Below are 18,809 nucleotides of genomic sequence, written 5' to 3' on the forward strand. Positions count from 1 at the left end.
GATACTAAGGATGGTACTAAAAGCATGAGAGTGCTTTCTTTTACATATTTGAGAAAAGTCTTCAAATTAGGCTGAATAACCTAAACACAACTCATTAGTTAAAAAAGGAAAGGAAAGGAAAGGAAAGGAAAGGAAAGGAAAGGAAAGGAAAGGAAAGGAAAGGAAAGGGAACTTGTTCAATTTGTTCTTCATAGCAGCAAAAGCCTGTACAATTTCCATGTGCATTAAGTTGCTTTAACAGCATTGTGATGATCCTGTTCTCAAAATGTTCATGGCAGCACCCTCAGTAAACACCACTTGAAATCACTTGATCTTGAAAAGCAAACTGTGATTCAGCAGCACAACCAAGATGTCAAAACTGTGAATTTGATGGCAACTAGTGAGAATCTGCTGCTAATTTTTGTTTCAGAGCCACTGCAAGTTGGGTTTTTCAGGGATTCTGTTTGGTGGAGTGGCAGGAAAAGCATACTCCTGACTTCTGTTTTCCAAATCTGGTTCTTTGAACCAGACATCTAAAATACAGATTTCAGATGTGCAGGGTCCTCCTAAATGGAAATGGTCTCTTAATTTTCTTGTTTGTTTGTTTTTGTTGTGATCTTCCAGGGCATTTGACACACTTGCAAAAGCATTAAATCCAGGAGAGAGCGCAGCGTGCCAGAACTCTGACAGTATTGAAGCCGGTGTACAGCTCATCGGTGGAGAAACAAGCATGAACGTTGTTGAAATAGAGGGACCACTACTCAGTGATGCACATGTAGCATTCCGGGTACTTAATACCTTTTTACTGTTGACGATAACCATTTTAACATAATATAAAATAATGATCTGATTAAATCTTATTTTGAGTTTCTTAAAGAGTGACTATTTGTTAGGTATTGGCATTCATTTCTACTGAATGCACGGCTTTTGTTCACAGGTTAACTGTTTTTTTAGGAATGTACAGTTCTGTTTGGCAGTTTAGCTGCACTGTTTAGTTTGTAGCTTCTTACCTTAAAAATACTGGGTAATCCATGCAAAAGGGTTTAGATAGACAAGAGTCACACAAAGCAGAGGATCAGCATCCACATTCTCACTTGTTAACAGGTGGATCTCGTGCAATCCGCAGCTGGATTTTGAGACTGAAGTGTATTTATCAGTTTCTTCTTTGTGTATATACCTTATTTGAGTCTGGTATTAATTGATTTTAATCATTAAGGGAAAATATGGTTTCTTTGTTCATGAGCCATATATTTACTGGCTTTATTTTTCGTTTTACGAGCCTGCAGAAGGTTTTCTATCCATTTTTTTCATCTTATTATTCTTGGACAAATCAAAAAGCTTGCTCATCTGAAAAGTTCTTAAATACCAGGCATTTTATTAAACTTTGCCCCTCTCATCAGCACATTCTCATCACTCAAATAAACATATGACTAATGCAAATGTCAGTATTTTTTTTTAAATTATGTTAGCCAAACCATTATATTATGAAGTATTAATTTCTGAAGATAAAATTACAACGCTATAATTAGCAGTATGGGGTCAAATCCCACTTTCTTCACATATGCCAGTAACGCCACTGATTTTACTCAATGCACGCTGAGAAAGGCAGAGCTAGTCCTTTCTGATACATATTGATTATCGTTTTAGCACTTGGGAGCAGCCGGATATTAGTTATTTTATACATGAGAAGATTTTTGATGCATTTATTTGTAAAATATTAATTAAAAGTACCAAAAAAAAGATGTTTTGTGAAATAGAATTCCCATCCACACACACACTCCCCAGGAATTGTGGTAACTGCTCTAATTTTTCAGGGCACTTACCCTGCTCCTCTGGGAGAAGCTTTAGAAAGTAATGATGCCTCTGCATTTGTATTTGTTATGTATTTAACTAGATAGAAATGTGAGCAACCTCATTCTAATTCAAATGATTCTTCTAAAACTTTTATTCTTTGAATGTGTTTCAAAAGTTGAGTGTTATTTGGGATTTTCCATCTCCAGGTGTCCCAAACATGAATATTTATCTAAGGTAAAGATTCAGAATTTTTGCCTTTTTTTGTTGCTTTGTAGTTAATATAGGGCATAACAGTGTGGCTAATAAAGAAAAAGGCAGTCTTTCCGTTTTATTTCAGGAAAATCTCATGTTTATTTAAAAAACTTTACTTTCTCACTTACAAGGAGCTCCAAGACTGATTCTTTTCTTACCATGTTTTTTAATGAAGAAAGTAAAATAACTGACTTGAACTTCTTTTCTTTCTTTTTTGATTTCCAGCTCACCATGCCTTCTCCTATGCCTGAATATCTGAACGTTCACTATATCTGCGAGTCTGCCTCCAGGTTGCTTTTCTTGTCCATGCACTGGGCACGTTCCATTCCATCTTTTCAAGCTTTAGGGTAAGTGTTCAATTACCTGTTCACTTATGTTGTGAAAACGCACTGTTTATTTTCACTGTCTTATTCAGGGACATTTAAAATACAAATCTACTTACTAAAACCATTTTTTGTGGATCATCATGAAGGTGAATTTTCTGAATCAAAACTGCTCCCAACTTCAATCCAACTCAGGTACGTTGGTTGCGTTTTGAAGGAAAAAGGAGTAAGATATGTAACAATCAAATGCCTACACACCGCTACTTCTTTACTCAATTTTTAGTAAATGGGACTTCCTATCATTTTTTAATAGCTACATCCCAAACTAAGATGCTTATCAGGCAGTCACCATAAGGAAGCTCCTCTCCCCAAATACTGTTATCTTTATAGATCAATTAGTCGTAATAATGTTGCCTTTAGTAACCTGTGGGAAGAAAATGGTTAGCTAGATTCAGCAAGCATTCAGGATGAAGTTGTTTAATTTCAGAGGATTATCCAAAAAGAAAGGGTTGCTGTAACCAGAAAGTAATTCTTACTATTCTTTTTCCAGTTTGTGTAACATCCTGCTTTTCCAGCAGAATTCAGTGTATCACTTAAAATTCTTAATCTAAATGTAGTAGTACCATGCCAACTATCATGAGAAAACATCTCAAAAGAGCATGGGGAAAAGTTATTTCTGTTCTTTTCAGAAGGAATGTTTTGAAGACAACATCAAACAAATAAAGATACTGTATGAGTTCTGACACAAGTGGAGTATAAATCATGTTTGTCTGTTCTCATCTACAGTGTTTTTCTTTAATTCAGTATCAAAACAGCATCTGACTTTGGCAGCAAAGAGAATTCCTCTTTAAAGTGAGCGATTTTCCCCTTTTCCAGGAAGGCTATCAAAAGCAGGATGATCTGTGATTACCATTCGTGTTTACTCAGATGTATAAGTGAAATTATTCTACATTGTTTAAGGGAAGATACTATATTGTGTGTAATTGAAGCCTGTGTTTTTGAGAAGGAAAAATTAAAATTCTAGAAAGTTAAACAATTTCAAGGGTAAAAAACTCAGGTAAATAAGATGTTTTATTTTAGTAGAAATTGTTGCCCTGCAGAATTTCAAAATAGGTAGCAAATTAACATAGTACAATATACCATTACACATTTTTCAAAGATTTTTGTAACAGAGAGACATTGCAAATTAGTGTTTTAACAACAAATGGGAATTGCTTTTTAAAAGTAAAATATTGTACAGAATACCTGTCTCTCTGAAAAGATATAACAAGAAATGCTTACAGATAATCCGCATATTTTTAAAATATGTTACTTCCCACAATATTTTCCTGTTTGAATAAAAAAAGGAAGGAGTAGGCTGTCTAAATAGTGTTAATATTCACCTGTACTAGCATCATGGGCAACAGTATATTTAAAGACCATTTAATACAAATATACAGGTTTCCTTTTGAAGAGCTTAAAATAGTAACTTTTTTTCAAGTAGAGATTTATTTGAAATTAATGCAGCTGTTTTAGTCTGAGCACATTTTGTGCTATGATTTTGACTTTTAGAAGGGTGACTCGTTTCACTTTTTAAACAAAGAGAAATACATGGTAGTAGTAGTAGAGAGGAGCTGATGAGCCAAAACAAAGCCATCGTAGTGGTTTTATGGGGAAGAGAAATAACTGTACCCAGGTGGTTCCCTCCTCAGGCAATGTGTTGGCTTTGGCATGATATAGTTAATGGCACCAACTTATCTCTTCGTTCACCTTCCCAGGTGAGGAACTTTGTAGGCGAGAGAGATTCCTGCTGAAACCTTCATCAGGCTGGTTATAGCCACGCAGTTTTTTGAGGCTACTTAAGTTTGATCAGCTGGTTCTGGTCTAAGTTTGATGAGCTATAAAGCTGCTCTAGAGCAGGGGTGTCGAACTCCTTTTCAGTGGGGGTCACATCAGCCTCGCGGTTGCCTTCAAAGGGCCAAATGTAATAGATGTATAGATGTAACTATTCCTGTATTTATACAGTCCTAAAATTACATGCTCTAGATGGTACATTTATCTACATATACCAGCTGAGCAGCCAGTACACCATATTTTCACTGTTCCTCACCGTCGTCCCTTTGAGAGGAGATGAATGGGGTTGTCACAAATATGTGTAGAACCCACATGTACAGTATCGTGCCTACCACAACAAGAACTGGTTCATACTAAAAAATACTGCCTGAGGTAAACTCTGTGTAATCCAGTACCGGACAAGTCTACATTAACTGTCATTTGGCAGATCAGTATTGCAATAAATACTCAGAGATGTTCTTGAAGATTATATCAACGTTCTTGCAAAAATCCATTCCATTGTATTTTTGTAGTTAATATCCTAGCTTTAATATGCTTTTCTTCTTTGATAGGTCTTGTGCTTCTTTTAAATTTTCATTATTTATATTTACTGGCTAAAACTGTTGAAACGTGGTATCTGAATTTGACTCCTCACTGGTAGGATTTCCTTTTTAAGGTACTGAGCTCATTAAGCTCTACAAGTTAGAGATGCTTGGCAATACTGAACATTAGGTTACTAATATGGAAGTCCCTGAATATGGATTTATATACCTAATTTTAAGCTTCAGCATTTGAAAAAAAATACTCACTACCCATGAAACTTAAGGACTAATTCTTACAGCAAACAAATCCTCATTACTTCTATTTATACTTTGAAGTCGGTATTTCAAACCTTATTCCAGACATGACAGGGATACAAAAAATAGCAGTCAGGAAGCTCAGGAACTTGGTTGCTCATGTTCCATTTCACATGTATTTTTAATGAAGAAATTAGACCAAGCTGCCAGATTTCAAGTGAAAAATATTAAAAGGGACCTTTGAGCCTGTTCTACGTTCACAGTACAGCAACAATGAGGTGGTTTTTTTTGCCCATGCATGTAAATGTTATTCAAAAATTACTGTGACTCCTAAAAAAACGAGCATGAGGGAATACACCCAGACAGCTGACATTTACTGTAACTTCACCATGCTTTTGTGATAGAAGTCATCTCCTTTTAGATCATTAAAACAAAAATTGCTTCTATACAAAAGTCATTTTAAAACAGGTAGTTTAAACCTAGCATGCAAATAAAAACATTGTAGATGCAGGGCTTCATTTTGGTTCTGATTGCAACGTTAAATTAGATGAATGTTTTACAAAGTGTTCTTCAAATTAAAAAAACTGCATGAATGCAAATGGCTGGTTTTATTAACTGAAATTATTGTATTTTTTAATAGACAGGATAACAGCATATCATTAGTAAAAGCCTGCTGGAACGAACTTTTTACGCTTGGTCTTGCACAGTGTTCCCAAGTTATGAATGTGGCAACTATCTTAACTGCATTTGTTAATCACCTTCATGGCAGTTTACAGCAAGGTAAGGTATATACTGTGCATTGCCAGACTTGGGGAATTACTTCATGTTTTTTAAGTTTTGAACTGCGTGGAAGCTTTTTACTTACCCTTCGCTCGTTAATGAAAACGTACTGTTTATAGAGTTTTGTGGTTAATAGGGAAACAAAATAATACTAGAAAATAGTTCACAAAATGGTATTTTTTAGCAATTTTGTGAAAGCCAGCTATGTTAATACTTAACTCCAAATTTAAAAATATTTAAAAAAAGTTACCCTTCTGTTTAATATAGGTTAGCATTTACTGAGGTTGTTTTTATTTTGCGTCTATGTGAAGTCTAATAGTATACTGCTGTTCTGCTGATATATATGTCCGCTCAAATTAGGAATATTTCAGGTAGCATCAGTGTTAAGAACACAAGCGTCCTGTGAATATTCCTCTGTGTCAAGGGTATAAACTAAAAAAAGGTATAAAGCCAAAAAGGGTATAAAGCCATTGCTGACTCAAGGGAAACAGCTCTGCACCAACCACATTCACAGAATCACAAAATGGTTGGGGTTGGAAGGGACCTCTGTAGATCATCTATTCCAACCCACCTGCCATAGCCGGTTCACCTGGAGCAGATCGCACAGGAATGTGTCCAGGTGGGTTTTGAATGTCTTCAGAGACTCCACAGCCTCTCTGGGCAGCCTGTTCCAGTGCTCTGGCACCCTCAAAGTAGACAAGATTATCCTCATATTAGATGGAACCTCCTGTGTTTCAGTCTGTGCCTGTTGCCCATCATCCTGTCAATTGGGCACCACTGAAAGGAGTCTGGTCCCATCCTCTTGACACCCACCCCTGAGATATTTATAAACATTAAGATCCCCTCTCAGCCTTCTCTTCTCCAGGCTGAACAGACCCAACTCTCTCAGTCTCTCCTCATAAGAAAGATGCTCCAGACCCCTCATCATCTTCATAGCTCTCTGCTGGACTCCCTCCAGTGGTTCCTTGTCCTTCTTAAGCTGGTGAGCCCAGAACTGGATGCAGTACTCCAGATGTGGCCTCACCAGGGCAGAGCAGAGGAGGATGACCTAGATGCAAATCAGGAAGGGTGTATAGCACACCTTCTTTTTCAGCAGTGGCTTGGTCTTTGACTGACAAAATAACCCATGAAACTGTACATTAACCTCCCTCATGGCACCTCTTAGGTGTGGAGCACAGATCAGCAGCAGCAGTGTATTTGTAACTTATAAGCAGTCTTGCCCTTCCTTAATCATTTCAAGTTCTAGTCTACCTCTGATTATTGAAAGTTTTAGTGGCAGGAAGAGACCTAATTGTACAATGTAGAAAAAAAAAAAGAAAAATATCATTATAGACCAGAATTGTTAATGTCAAGGTTATTCAGACCTCGTATATGAGTTTATAGATGGCATAGATTTACCACTGTTTGAATCTAATACAAGTAGTTATTTTTAAAAATCATGTGTGACCACATTTTCTGGATGTGGGTTGATTTGAGGCTTTTATATTTTATGTGTGTGTTGACTTAGATAAGCTGCCAACAGACAGAGGAAAACTAGTGATGGAGCATATCTTCAAATTGCAAGAATTCTGTAACAGCATGGTTAAGCTTTGCCTAGATGGATATGAATATGCATACTTGAAAGCAATCGTCCTCTTCAGTCCTGGTATGTAATTATTCCCAATTTAAAACTGAAATCTATGCTATTGTTTTCCATATAACTTCTGCCTGTTTCATTATGTGCCGTTAACCTGTAGAATTCCTGCCTCACTTGTGGAGGAATCTTGGAAGGCATGGAATGAGAACTGTAGGAAAAGGAGGTTTAGTCTTTTAATATAAATAATTAAATGCTGCTTTGGAAACATACGTGTTATTCGTGCCTCTGCCATTGATCTTTTATTTATTTATTTATCTATCTATCTATTTATTTGTTTATGGCTTTAGGTCTTTCCTTTCTGGGGTAGTTTTTCTGAGGACCTTCAGTTCCATTTTCAGCAGTGTTGCTCTTGCACATCCAGCTGAGATGGATTGAAGTTGGGTTTTTAATGTATTAAAGATTATCTCTCTGGGCATTTATTCTCATATGCAAAATTACAGAAACATATGACCTCACTTCACATAGGTATTTTGAAAGTAAATATTACATATAGCATTTCTGGTGAATGAACACCACAAAGATTCCCTTATATTATTATTTCTGTCTTCTGAACAGTATTTGTCTAATGTATTCCAAGTAACGTTAATGGACATAAATTAGACTGTGAAGATGAAATAATAATTATTTTTTCCTTCTGGGAGATTAGTCTGCAGTATGGAAGAAGAGTCCTCTGTTTATGACAGACAGAGACTGAGTAGTTAGATTATGGAGCACATATGCTTAGACTGTAGAAAATTACAACATTAATTTTCTTTCTTTGAAAATTGTAGAATTAGCTTTTCACCAAAGGCAGTCAGATACTATATCAGTATGCTGCAGGTCTTAGATTCATCATTCAGAATTTAGAGATTTAATATAAAACCACAACCAAATCTTTTGATAAAAGAAAAATGGATAAGCCTCAAGTACTTACTGTATCTCCAGGGATTTTTCACTGTCACATTTAGAAAGTAAATCTTCAGTCATTCCATTTTGCATTAGAAAGTTTTAAAAGCATCAACAGCTTCCTTAATCCTCTTTGCTCTGCCTTTTTTAGATGCTAATGTCCCATAGAAAGGATCAGAGCAAATTGTAAAAAGCTGTCTGAACTTTAGTGACCTGCCCCCCACCAGTAGTGTAGGATACACAGAAGACTGGCTGTTTGCTTCTTGTCAGTTCTATAGGTTTATTTGATCTGAGAAGAACTTTATTTTTCCATCAGTGGCAGTTCACCCTTTCACAGAAAAAATAGTTGAGGTGAGAAAATCTTTTTGGAACTTGGGACACTTCCAAAATGTAAATTTTAAGCTGGTTTTCTTATGCATATATTTATATATATTAAAAAAATAATAATTGTGAAGTTCTTGCTTTGCAGTTTCCCTCATAATTACATTATCTTTTGCACATATATCTGCAAGGAGTATCCACATCTCCCAGCATCAGCAGGAATTCGTGGTACTCATCTAAGTGCACAACAAAACCCCACAGATCTTCCATTGTGCTTTTGGGGTTTTTTTTTGATATTGCAGTCATGGAAGACTTCTAAGATGAAAGATGTTCTTTCAAGTAATAGGCAGTATAAGTACTGTCAGAACCCTCCAGGAAAGATTATAAATTCCCAGAGGATATGCTCTGGCAGGGGGATTGGACTGGATGATCTTCTTAGGTCCCTTCCAATCCCAAAAATACTGTGATACTGTGATATTCCAATGATATTCTTCTATTGTGGATCATAAGGAAAATCAGCTCCTGAGTGCTTCCACTATAGAACATAATGGCGCTGTCAGTCCTCATGACTGGGAGAATCGTGCACGATTTCATGTGGTTACTTTTACAGTCCACTGAAGCACAGGGATGGTTTCAGTTTTCTGATAAGCAGTACCCACCATGAGTTTAATTCCAATATTAAGAGCACTTGAAAATTTTTGCTTTGTTTTTTTATTTCTGTTGAGAACTGAAGAGTTGTCCAGACTTTTCACTGTTATTTCGGAAGAAGCAGAGACTTTAAGTGGAGGGTGAGAGGGTGTTTGCATCTTCAGATAATGCTTGCAGGACACATAACTCTACTTTAAGTGTTCTTTACCCCTAATTAGTCCTTCCGTGGCTTTCCCATACTCAGAACTGGTGCAGGTTGCTCCAGGAAAGAAATAAAATGATGGAAGAAAGTATCAAGCCTGTTTTTCTAGTACAGCTTCTGCTAGGGTTTACAACAGAATCTGTCAGCCTGTATGAAGAAATCAGCTGTTGGACACTAGAAAATATTTCTCTAGGAACCTTTCACTTGCAAAGCAATATTTACTTATTTGTTTAGTCTGAAATTAATTTGTCTCCTTCCAATTAGATTTGACAACACAAAAGGTAGAAGGAAAAATGTCTTGGGAAAACACTATATCCAGACACGTGATTAAGATTAATTTTCTTTAGCTGCTTTAATGGCAATGTCTTGATCCTTTGAGCCATGTAACGGAATTTTCATATACCTGAAAGTCATGTTCACTGCCTTGAACAGAAGTGATGTTCTGGCAATGATGCACAGCCCAGAAATTACAATTTCAGGGATTTTACTGCTTTGCCACAGGTTGGGGCTGGGCTGCAAATGCAGCAGAGTCATAAGGTGAGAACATCTGCTTTAGCAGACCCTGCTGATTTGCTGTCTTCCACAGCTGGACACTCAAAGATAGCTGAAAATCGTCTGTGCCAAGCCAGCTGTTTGTCACAAGGCAGCCTTGGGCAAAGAGATGAGTGTAAAGGGAGTGCCTGGAGGACTTTGCACCTTATTAATGGCTATTAGTTACCAGCAGTGATCTTCAAGCTACTGACTTCTAGCTGTGTTTCTAGCATTGCTCTAAAAGCTGCAGCATGAAGTGATGCATATTGCATATCAATGGCAACTCTTCAAAATGTGCATTTGTTAACCTCTTCTGCATAAATTTGTACTCATGCTTTCACAATGTCTGAATTACTACATAGGACAAAATATTCCTCTGTGAAATGATGTGCTCAAGGGAGTCTAATCTATCACATAACTGTTCTGAAAGCTTCTGTATCTGCAGAGCTAGACCAAAATCTCCTGGTTTTGTTGACAGAAGGCCATGTATTTGGAGAGGAGGCATGACTGTTAGAAATAATCTTTTACCTGACATAATTTAGCAGCTCCTTTATGATCTCATTTCTGAAAAATGAAATCTGCATTTGCCATGCTACTATGGCAGTAAAATATTTAGATTGAGATAGATGGATATTAAAAACTCCAGACCACGTAAAGTATTCAGAATTACTGGATAATAATTTCCAAATGTGACTTTGCAGTTCGGTTAATATCCTTTCATTTTAGCAAGATTGAAATGTCAAGTGTTTAAATCACTACTAGAAATTAGTTTTAGCACGTTGGCAAATTTTGCACTGAACAGTTGAAAAAGAACGCTATTTGTGCATATAATATTCCAATAGATGTCAGTGTATTGAAACAATGCTGGTTTACTGCTACGCGGAGAACAGAGCCCGATTATCAAGATAGATGTAAACATTGCAAGCACTGCTTTTATCTGAACTCTCCAAAATGTCTGTTTTTATTTATATAAAACTAAGTAAAACATAAACATAGAGGAAAAGGAATGTAAGGAGGTAAAGCAGTGTCCTCCACTGAAACTGTGAAGTTTCTGCAGCTACCACATAATGATTTCAGTATGCTTACAACTGGATAATCTGTAGGAATTTTGGTGCATCTTATATAGAACAGGTATAATAATGTTGAGTGTTTTTTTCAGATCACCCAGGTCTAGAAAATGTGGTACAGATTGAGAAATTTCAAGAAAAGGCTTACATGGAGTTCCAAGACTATGTAACAAAAGCATATCCAGATGATACTTACAGGTCTGTAAAATAATACACTTCTTTGATTGATTCTCTTTTCAGAGCATCAGTGATACTGATTTGTACAGTATTTCTTCTAATATATGTGTACATTTTTATCTCCTTAAAGATAAGAAATTACCTTTGGAGCACTTCAAATACTATGCAAGTACTCATACATATTATGAGTATTATTTATCTACTCATTAATTATTAATTTCCAAAACTAAATAAATATTGAAAATAAAATAAATATTTTTAGTATTTTCATTTTGAATTGCACCTACTTGGAATATTTTTGCATTTATTCAAAATCTAAACATTATAGAGTCCATGTAATTGACAGGCATATTCATATTTTTTGTGTTGCTGAAGACATGACTGGACATAAATTTAATACTCTACGGATTAAAATATTTAAACCTTTCATGAACTAGATATAGCAAATTTTGACCAGTATTGTCCCTTGTTAATTTTTTTCTCTTCGCTTACTGGTAATATGATTGTGAATAACACCAACATCTCTGCCCACAAGTAACACTTTTTACCCAACTTATTTTCCAGACTATCTAGACTCCTCCTCCGGTTGCCTGCTCTTAGGCTGATGAGCGCTGCCATCACTGAAGAGCTGTTCTTTGCAGGACTGATCGGCAACGTTCAGATCGACAGCATCATCCCATACATTCTGCGAATGGAGACAGCGGACTACAACTCTCAGATAATTGGTCATGCCGTATAAAAGTAGCAGTCGAGGATTCCGTACCATGGCAGTCATGGTGATGTAAATGCGTACCCTGTCTCCAAGAGATGGCAAGAAGCCTTCCCATGCACCTTTCCAAGAAGGCTAATATTCCTCCTTTCCAGTACACTTGGGAAACATGGTGGAGTGTATTAAAGAATATAGGATCGCTTCCTATTTTTCATCTGATCTCCAAGGACTTGTAAATTAAGTTGATATGTGAAGAAAGTCAAGAATTGTCCATCCTATTTTTGTAGATAGATGAACTTGGAATATTTGTTTATGAAGTCCAGGCTTGTGAAGAAACTGAAGAAGCTTTGACTGAACTAAGGTATCTCAACTTAGTTTGATGTTTTAGACAAATAAATTAACTTTCCTCTCTGAGCTGTGTTTTCAGTGTTTTGCTACTAGTTCTTTCTCATTGATCAAATGGAAAGTACATGATCAAACATCCTGAAAAGGCCATGGTTTCCATGGAGACAAGACTGTTAAAACAAAAGTTAGTTTTTCAGCTGTTGTTTTGAAGAGAGACTTTTTTCTTATATGAAACACTTGACACCATTACAAAAGTGCAGGGAAAGTAGAGGAAGTTCACATTTTTAAAATATTCTGATCATATGTCAATGCAGTTGACCAAAAGTGAAGCAGCAAAGGGTCAGTACTGACTATGCTGTGGATGCAGCGGAACACCGTGTTGTGGTGTTATGTCTTGGTAGACATCAGCTGGCTTATACGATGAAAAACTAACACGGAGGTGTACGCTGCAGGCGTTCAAAGGTGACATCCTCCTGTCCTTTCTGATCTCTGAAGTTAAAGCTTTTTCACACTATCCCTCCCTCTTTCATACTCATTGCACATCAATGGAGGCATTCTAGATGCCTCTTAACTTGTTTACTTTTTTATTATTGTTAGCCTTTGCCTCTGTATTTCTCTTTTCCAACCACTCTCATATGATTATTTTTTAAATTTGAGTTTGTCAAATCCAGTGTCCTGCCCCGTGGGAGCATGGTCTCTGCTGCTTTTCCTTTCCCTATTAGAAATGGGTCTAGATAACTTCATATATGTTGCCTGAATCATGCACCATAGCTCCGTCTAAAGATGGGTTTACATGTTTTTCTCTCTTGAGGCATGTGCCGCACTGACAAGTATATGGTTGCTTCTTGCTTCCTTTTGCAGCAGGAAGTTATACATCCCTAGCACATTTAATATCTGTTGCTTAGAAGTAGAGAAGTATCCTAGTAAAAGTAGGTAGAAGTATCCTACCTCTGACACTAGGATTATCTACATCTTGGATCAAGTCTGAGTTCTGTTTACCTTGAACCTTCTCTTTCTCTGGCAACATTGGATGAAGAGGAGCCTCACCCAATCAAGAAGCACATGGTTGCACCAGAAATTGCTTAGCCAAAAGATCAGCTTAAATGGCGGCCTTTGCCCACCCTGCACTAGCAGCTCCAACGCCAACCTTATACCACGAGCTCTGTTGTTTTTCTCAGCACCTGAGGATCTCAACCAGCCAAAAAACTCAGAGAACTGCTGCTGCCACTGAATTCCTGTGTTCTTTTCAATTCCACTGACTGAGCTGCTTGAATCTTCCTCCACCATCCTTCCTCCATCATCTACAGGATCAGTCCTTCCCAACACCACAGACCCAAGCACTCAGTGCTGAGGAGCTCCGATGGGATGGAGCCATCCCCCCAGCTCTGCTTGGCACTTACTTGCTGGAGGACAGCCTGCAGTGGTGGAGCTGGCCATGGCAGCTGAGCTCTTCCCACATTCCACCTCTCGAAGGGTGCAGGATTCAAACTCCTAATTTGGAGAGCAGCGTGAGGGCTACTTCTCTGCACCTCATCAACAGGGTTTATGGAAATATGAAGGACAGTTGCTGCCAATCTGCTGTGCTCATTCTTCCCCCGGGGATTAGAGGCTCATCTTGCTATCCGTACGACCAAGTTGCAGATGGGAGGTATATCACCCTTCAGTTTGCTCTCCTTAGAAATTCTGACTGTGCTTTCTAGCCCAGTGTTAACCCTAACCCACTTCTGGCCCTAACAGGCATGGGAGATCTACAGTCCCCTGCGTTAAAGCTTTTAAGGAAGCTGACAGCATGTTACTCCTGAATAGTCTGGAAGTGGTTTCCCAGGCATTCCAATATTCTTGGAAGAGTTTTACTCCAGTGTTCTCCAGATTCATGTAATCCAGATAATAGTAGACGGAAATAAAAGCTTGTTTTCCTTAACACAGTATATTGTGCAAATCTCTCTCAGGTCCTTGCAAAAATAATTTACTCCATAGCTTGAGCCTCAGGTGTGAAATGCAGTTCTTTGTTTACAGCTGGCCAAAAGATGCAAGGTGACTCAGCCTCTCCTGTGGTACAGTCCAGCTTCAGAAACAGCTGAGAAAAGACCATTGTTTCTACAGATATAAATCTTCAGCAATCGAATCCCTCAGCTCATTCATCTTTATCATAGAACAGCCCAGGCTGGGAGGGACCTTGAAAGATCATCCAAAGGGAGCCCAGATGAGATTATCTGGCACCCTGTCTGATCACATCTTGCAAACCTCCAGTAATGGGGACTCTACCATGTCCCTGGGGAGGTTGTTGCAGTGACTGATTGTTCTCAGTGTAAAAACTTCTTTCTTATATCGAGTTCTCCAAGACTTTTCAAAGATTGTAGACAGTGGCCTTGCACCATTGTCAGCTACTTAATACCCTAGGGTGGATTTGCTCTAGGCCAATGGATTTACATGGGCTGAGCCCTTGCAAGAGGCTGCAGACCAGCCCCTCCTCTACTACTAGTGCGTTGACATGAGTTGTTGTAGCTACTTGATCCTGTGCTCTGTGGTCCAGCTATACTGGTGAAAGCAAAGACAATGTAGATACAGAGACCCCTTCCTTTCTCAGCATTATTAGTGAGGAGCTTCCCTGCCCTGTGTAGGAATGGGCTGTGTCTGCCTTGTGCTTCTGCTTACTGCTCACATATTTGGAGAACCCTTTCTTGTTCTTCACATCTTTCGCCAGTTGCGGTTCTAGCTGAGCCTTAGCCTTCCTGACCACATCTCTGCATGCCCTAGCAAGATTCTTGTAGTCTTTGATGGGTACTTAGCCACCTTTCCTTAGCTGGAACCTTATTTTCTCTGGATTTCTGTTCTGAATCCCTGTTCTTGCTGCTTCTTTGTTCCTAGTCTGCTTGAATGCAGGTGGACCTGCTCCAGTAACATGTGGACTGCCATTAACACTGACTGCAGGGTCAAGACTATTTTTTTAGGATGTGTCAACTCAAAAACACAAGAATGTTGGTCATGCTTCACATCAGGCTGTTTAAATTCAGGTGTTTGAAACATGTCCTTGCTGTTCGTTTTGATGCCCATCACCTCTGCTACACAGCAGAAGATCCAAATCCCCATGGCTGACTTTTTTCCCTCCCACTTACTTTACTGTTCTTTTCCTGGTGAATCTTTTGGGATTTCTGCCAGGTCACCAAATGAGGAAATTAACCCATCTGTGTTTTTCTTTTTAAACCCTCTGTTTTCAGGTCTGAGACTTCACATGTGGGGTAGTGAGAGAATATTGTCTCCTTATTTGCACGGGACAGAGACTTTCAGATTGTCTTGAATCTAGTTATCTTGACCAGCTGAGAAAACAAACAAGATAACCATCTCCAAACTAGATACCGGACTGTATTACCTCTCTTGAAAACAGTATGATTAAGTTGCCATCAATAATCAGGATATACTCTAATGTTTCTCCGACTACATTTGGGGCTTTGCTCAATGATATCTCTGTTTCATGTCTTTGCAAGCCGGACAACTAGCTCAAGATATCTTCAACCAAAGAACCAAGAAGTCTCTGCCAGCCACCTTTTTCTGAGGATACTGGGACACTTAATTATCCATGGTGTGGATATGCTTGTAAAGAAAAGCTGCTTATCTCAAAGAAATTGTTTGTGTTGTCCATATATGTGACAACCATATATCCTTCTCCTTTGCTATGTGTGGCTGGCAGAGTGACGTAACTCTATACTTGCTGTAAAGTCAATGGAAAGGGGAGAGATGAGCCCACACCTGTAGTGCTCTAAGGGCCAAAAAAACCCCATTTTATGCTCTTGGATACCTCTGATGTTTGGACCTCTGTAGAGCAAATGTGCATACACACAACACATTGCAAAGAGCTCTGGCTGCTGGTAAGTAACCTTTTCTTTTTCCCCAAAAAAAAGTTTTCTTATATTTTTTCATAGTAATAAATTTTCATGAGAAGTTCAGGATTGGTTTAAAGGTCGGGTGAGCTGGTCTGTGCTGCCCGGCAAGTAACCTCTCTTGTCTTTGTGATGGTTGAGAAGCTGCATCCCATACTGCTGGTTGTTGCTTCAGGGTTGTTCACTTTGCTCATCAAGATTTTTTGTTAACCATTTAAAAATTGCTTCCTAAATAAAATTAAAAATTCATACTTCCAATAAGGAAGGAGGCATAACTGCATTTTCTCAGGAATGGGAGCTTTAAAACAGGTAAATTAATACAGGGATAAAAGCACTTTTTTTCTTCTTTCTGCCTGTTAACCATTGCAGTTATCTGATCATAATGCGACATTTCATGGAAAGGCTAAACAGTGACGTTCTGGTTTTGATGGTGTGGTTTTGGTTTTGGTTTTGGTTTAAGATAATTGCTGCTCAGTTAAATGCAGCACATTGTTACCTTCAACTCAGGCCCTTAGTGTTTCTAACAGCAATTTTTTGTGATTACATGATCTCACATTACCACCTGTGTGATTTATTGTCCTTTTTAGTCTTGTGAATAAATGCTCTTTGCTGCTGAATAAAAGGCTGGCTAGTATTACCGATTTCTTTCATGCTGGTCAGTGACATTGTTATTCAGCTAACAAAAACATGAATATTGAAGCTCATTCCACCATGGATGTTAAAATACCTCATTATTTTGTCACCTCTTCCTTTCACATTTAATTTATTTTTCAGACTTCTGATCTTCAGCAGTCTGACAGTTTCACACCCAATCAGGACTTAACCAAATTGTGGCATTTACCAGTCAAAAAGTAAAAAGTCTTTTTGCCAATGAAAGGACAAGTTTCATTTCAACAGCTTTAAAATTTTCAATGTTAACAGCAAGAAAAACCATTTTAATATATATCACATGAAAGGAAAAGCAATTTTATACATTTCAGAATCCTGTAATTTAAAGATGGGAGCAGTGTTACACACAATAACCTAATTAGTTCAAACATTTTTCACTAAAATACATTTTGTACATACTTACGTAGGTTTAGGTTTCTTGTTTCATACTGGTAAAGTTTCTGGTGCAAATAATTGTTATATTTTAAACTCTTTTCAAAAGTACATCCATTGTAGTACCTTCTGCAGTTACAAACTTAGCCTGTCCATACATTTATTCTCTCTGTGTGATCTTCAGTGTCAGTGCAAATCAGTCTGTTCATTTTGAAACTGGTCTGTTCATTTTGTTCAGCCTTTGCGGTTCCAGTGTGAGCATTACAATGTCAATGTAGTTGTCCTGCTGTTGCATAAGAAATAAATCACTGTAAATGTCTTGAAACCTGGCTATACTGGTAAATTCTATTTTGGCTGTATTTTTAAAAATAGACTGTAACTTTCTATTATAGAAAAAAATTGCAATAACCTATTACTTTGTTAGTGTTTTATATGGATTGACTTATAGACCTAAAACAGTGGTTACAGTTTATGGATCTTTCCCATTTTTATTACACAATGTAGGATTGTGAGTTATGTTCAGTCTCTGGAATTTGTGGTAGTCGCAGTATCTTGCTGTTCTCTAGTCTTTGTTGCTATTAACCCTTTGTTTCCATGCTTACTACTTTTGGCCCTATGAATCTGAAAATGTAATAATTTATTGTAAAATTTAGTTTATTATTTTTTTGCCTTTTAAAAGACTACATAGAGATGTGTATTGTAATGAACCCTGATCATAGGTCTTAATGTCATATAATGCAATAATGTATATTTGGGAATGATTATTTGATTCATTATGGATCAGTTTTAGGTTGGAAGATAGAGTATGGTTGAACACAGATTGTTTTTCTTTTGAAAGAAATACAGGCCTAAGATGTTCAGCTTTAATTATCTCCGTTTTAAATATTACTGGATAAATAATGAGTTTATTCATGTTTAAAATTGTGACATTATCGCAAGTTTTGGTCTGCTCCAGAACTGATTTCTCAGTGATAACTGAAAAAGTGTAATTTTTTTAGTCTTTGTCTCCTATTATAAATGTGTGGTGTTTTCATGAATGTGCAGATAACCCAGAACAGCATCCCAAATGAGAAATGAGCTGCCGTTCTTTTCATGCTTAAATTCTGAAATGTTTTTTATCATAAAGTAAATTAATTACCCACTGATGCACTGCAGAGACAATGTTTGTAAGGTGCACTGGTAGTAAACACAGTTTGGATGATGGAATGAGTTTAGTAATTATGAGAGCTGGAAATGAGCATTCAGAGTCTTTTCCCCATGAAAACTTACTCCAGGCTCTCTCTTGGCTCTGTTTTAAAAACTTACCTTTCTCAGTACTTAGGCTCACAGAACTATTGAATGATTTGGGTTGGAAGGGACCTTCAAAGGTCATCCAGTCCAACCCCCTGCAATGAGCAGGGACATCTTCAACTAGATCAGGTTGCTCAGAGCCCCATCCAGCCTGGCCTGGGATGTCTCCAGGGATGGGGCATCTACCACCTGTCTGGGCAACCTGTGCCAGTGTTTCACCACCCTCATCATAGAGAATTTCTTCCTTCTGTCCAATCCAAATATACCCTCTTGCAGTTTAAAACCATTGCCCCTCATCCTGTCACCACAGGCCCTGGTAAGAGTCTGTCCCCATCTTTCTTA

General features: G+C 37.7%; 1 protein-coding gene across 5 annotated transcripts in view; it reads left to right on the forward strand.

The window, feature by feature from the left end:
* Positions 1-15,530, forward strand: part of NR2C1 (nuclear receptor subfamily 2 group C member 1) — a 56,491-nt gene extending 40,961 nt beyond the window's left edge. For 4 of the 5 annotated variants that reach the window (XM_080360491.1, XM_080360488.1, XM_080360489.1 and 1 more), the window contains 6 exons: positions 604-766; positions 2,251-2,372; positions 5,598-5,737; positions 7,245-7,382; positions 11,120-11,225; positions 11,769-12,327. In XM_080360491.1, coding sequence (XP_080216617.1) covers positions 604-766; positions 2,251-2,372; positions 5,598-5,737; positions 7,245-7,382; positions 11,120-11,225; positions 11,769-11,943 — 844 coding nt within the window. In that variant the 3' untranslated portion in view covers positions 11,944-12,327. Of the gene's footprint in view, positions 1-603; positions 767-2,250; positions 2,373-5,597; positions 5,738-7,244; positions 7,383-11,119; positions 11,226-11,768; positions 12,328-15,476 lie in introns of those variants that run through there. The other variant, XR_013923401.1, reaches the window with a different exon arrangement.
* Positions 15,531-18,809: the final 3,279 nt, after the last annotated feature.

Source organism: Nesoenas mayeri (assembly GCF_963082525.1).
Source record: "Nesoenas mayeri genome assembly, chromosome: 1".
Taxonomy (NCBI): Eukaryota; Metazoa; Chordata; class Aves; order Columbiformes; family Columbidae; genus Nesoenas; species Nesoenas mayeri.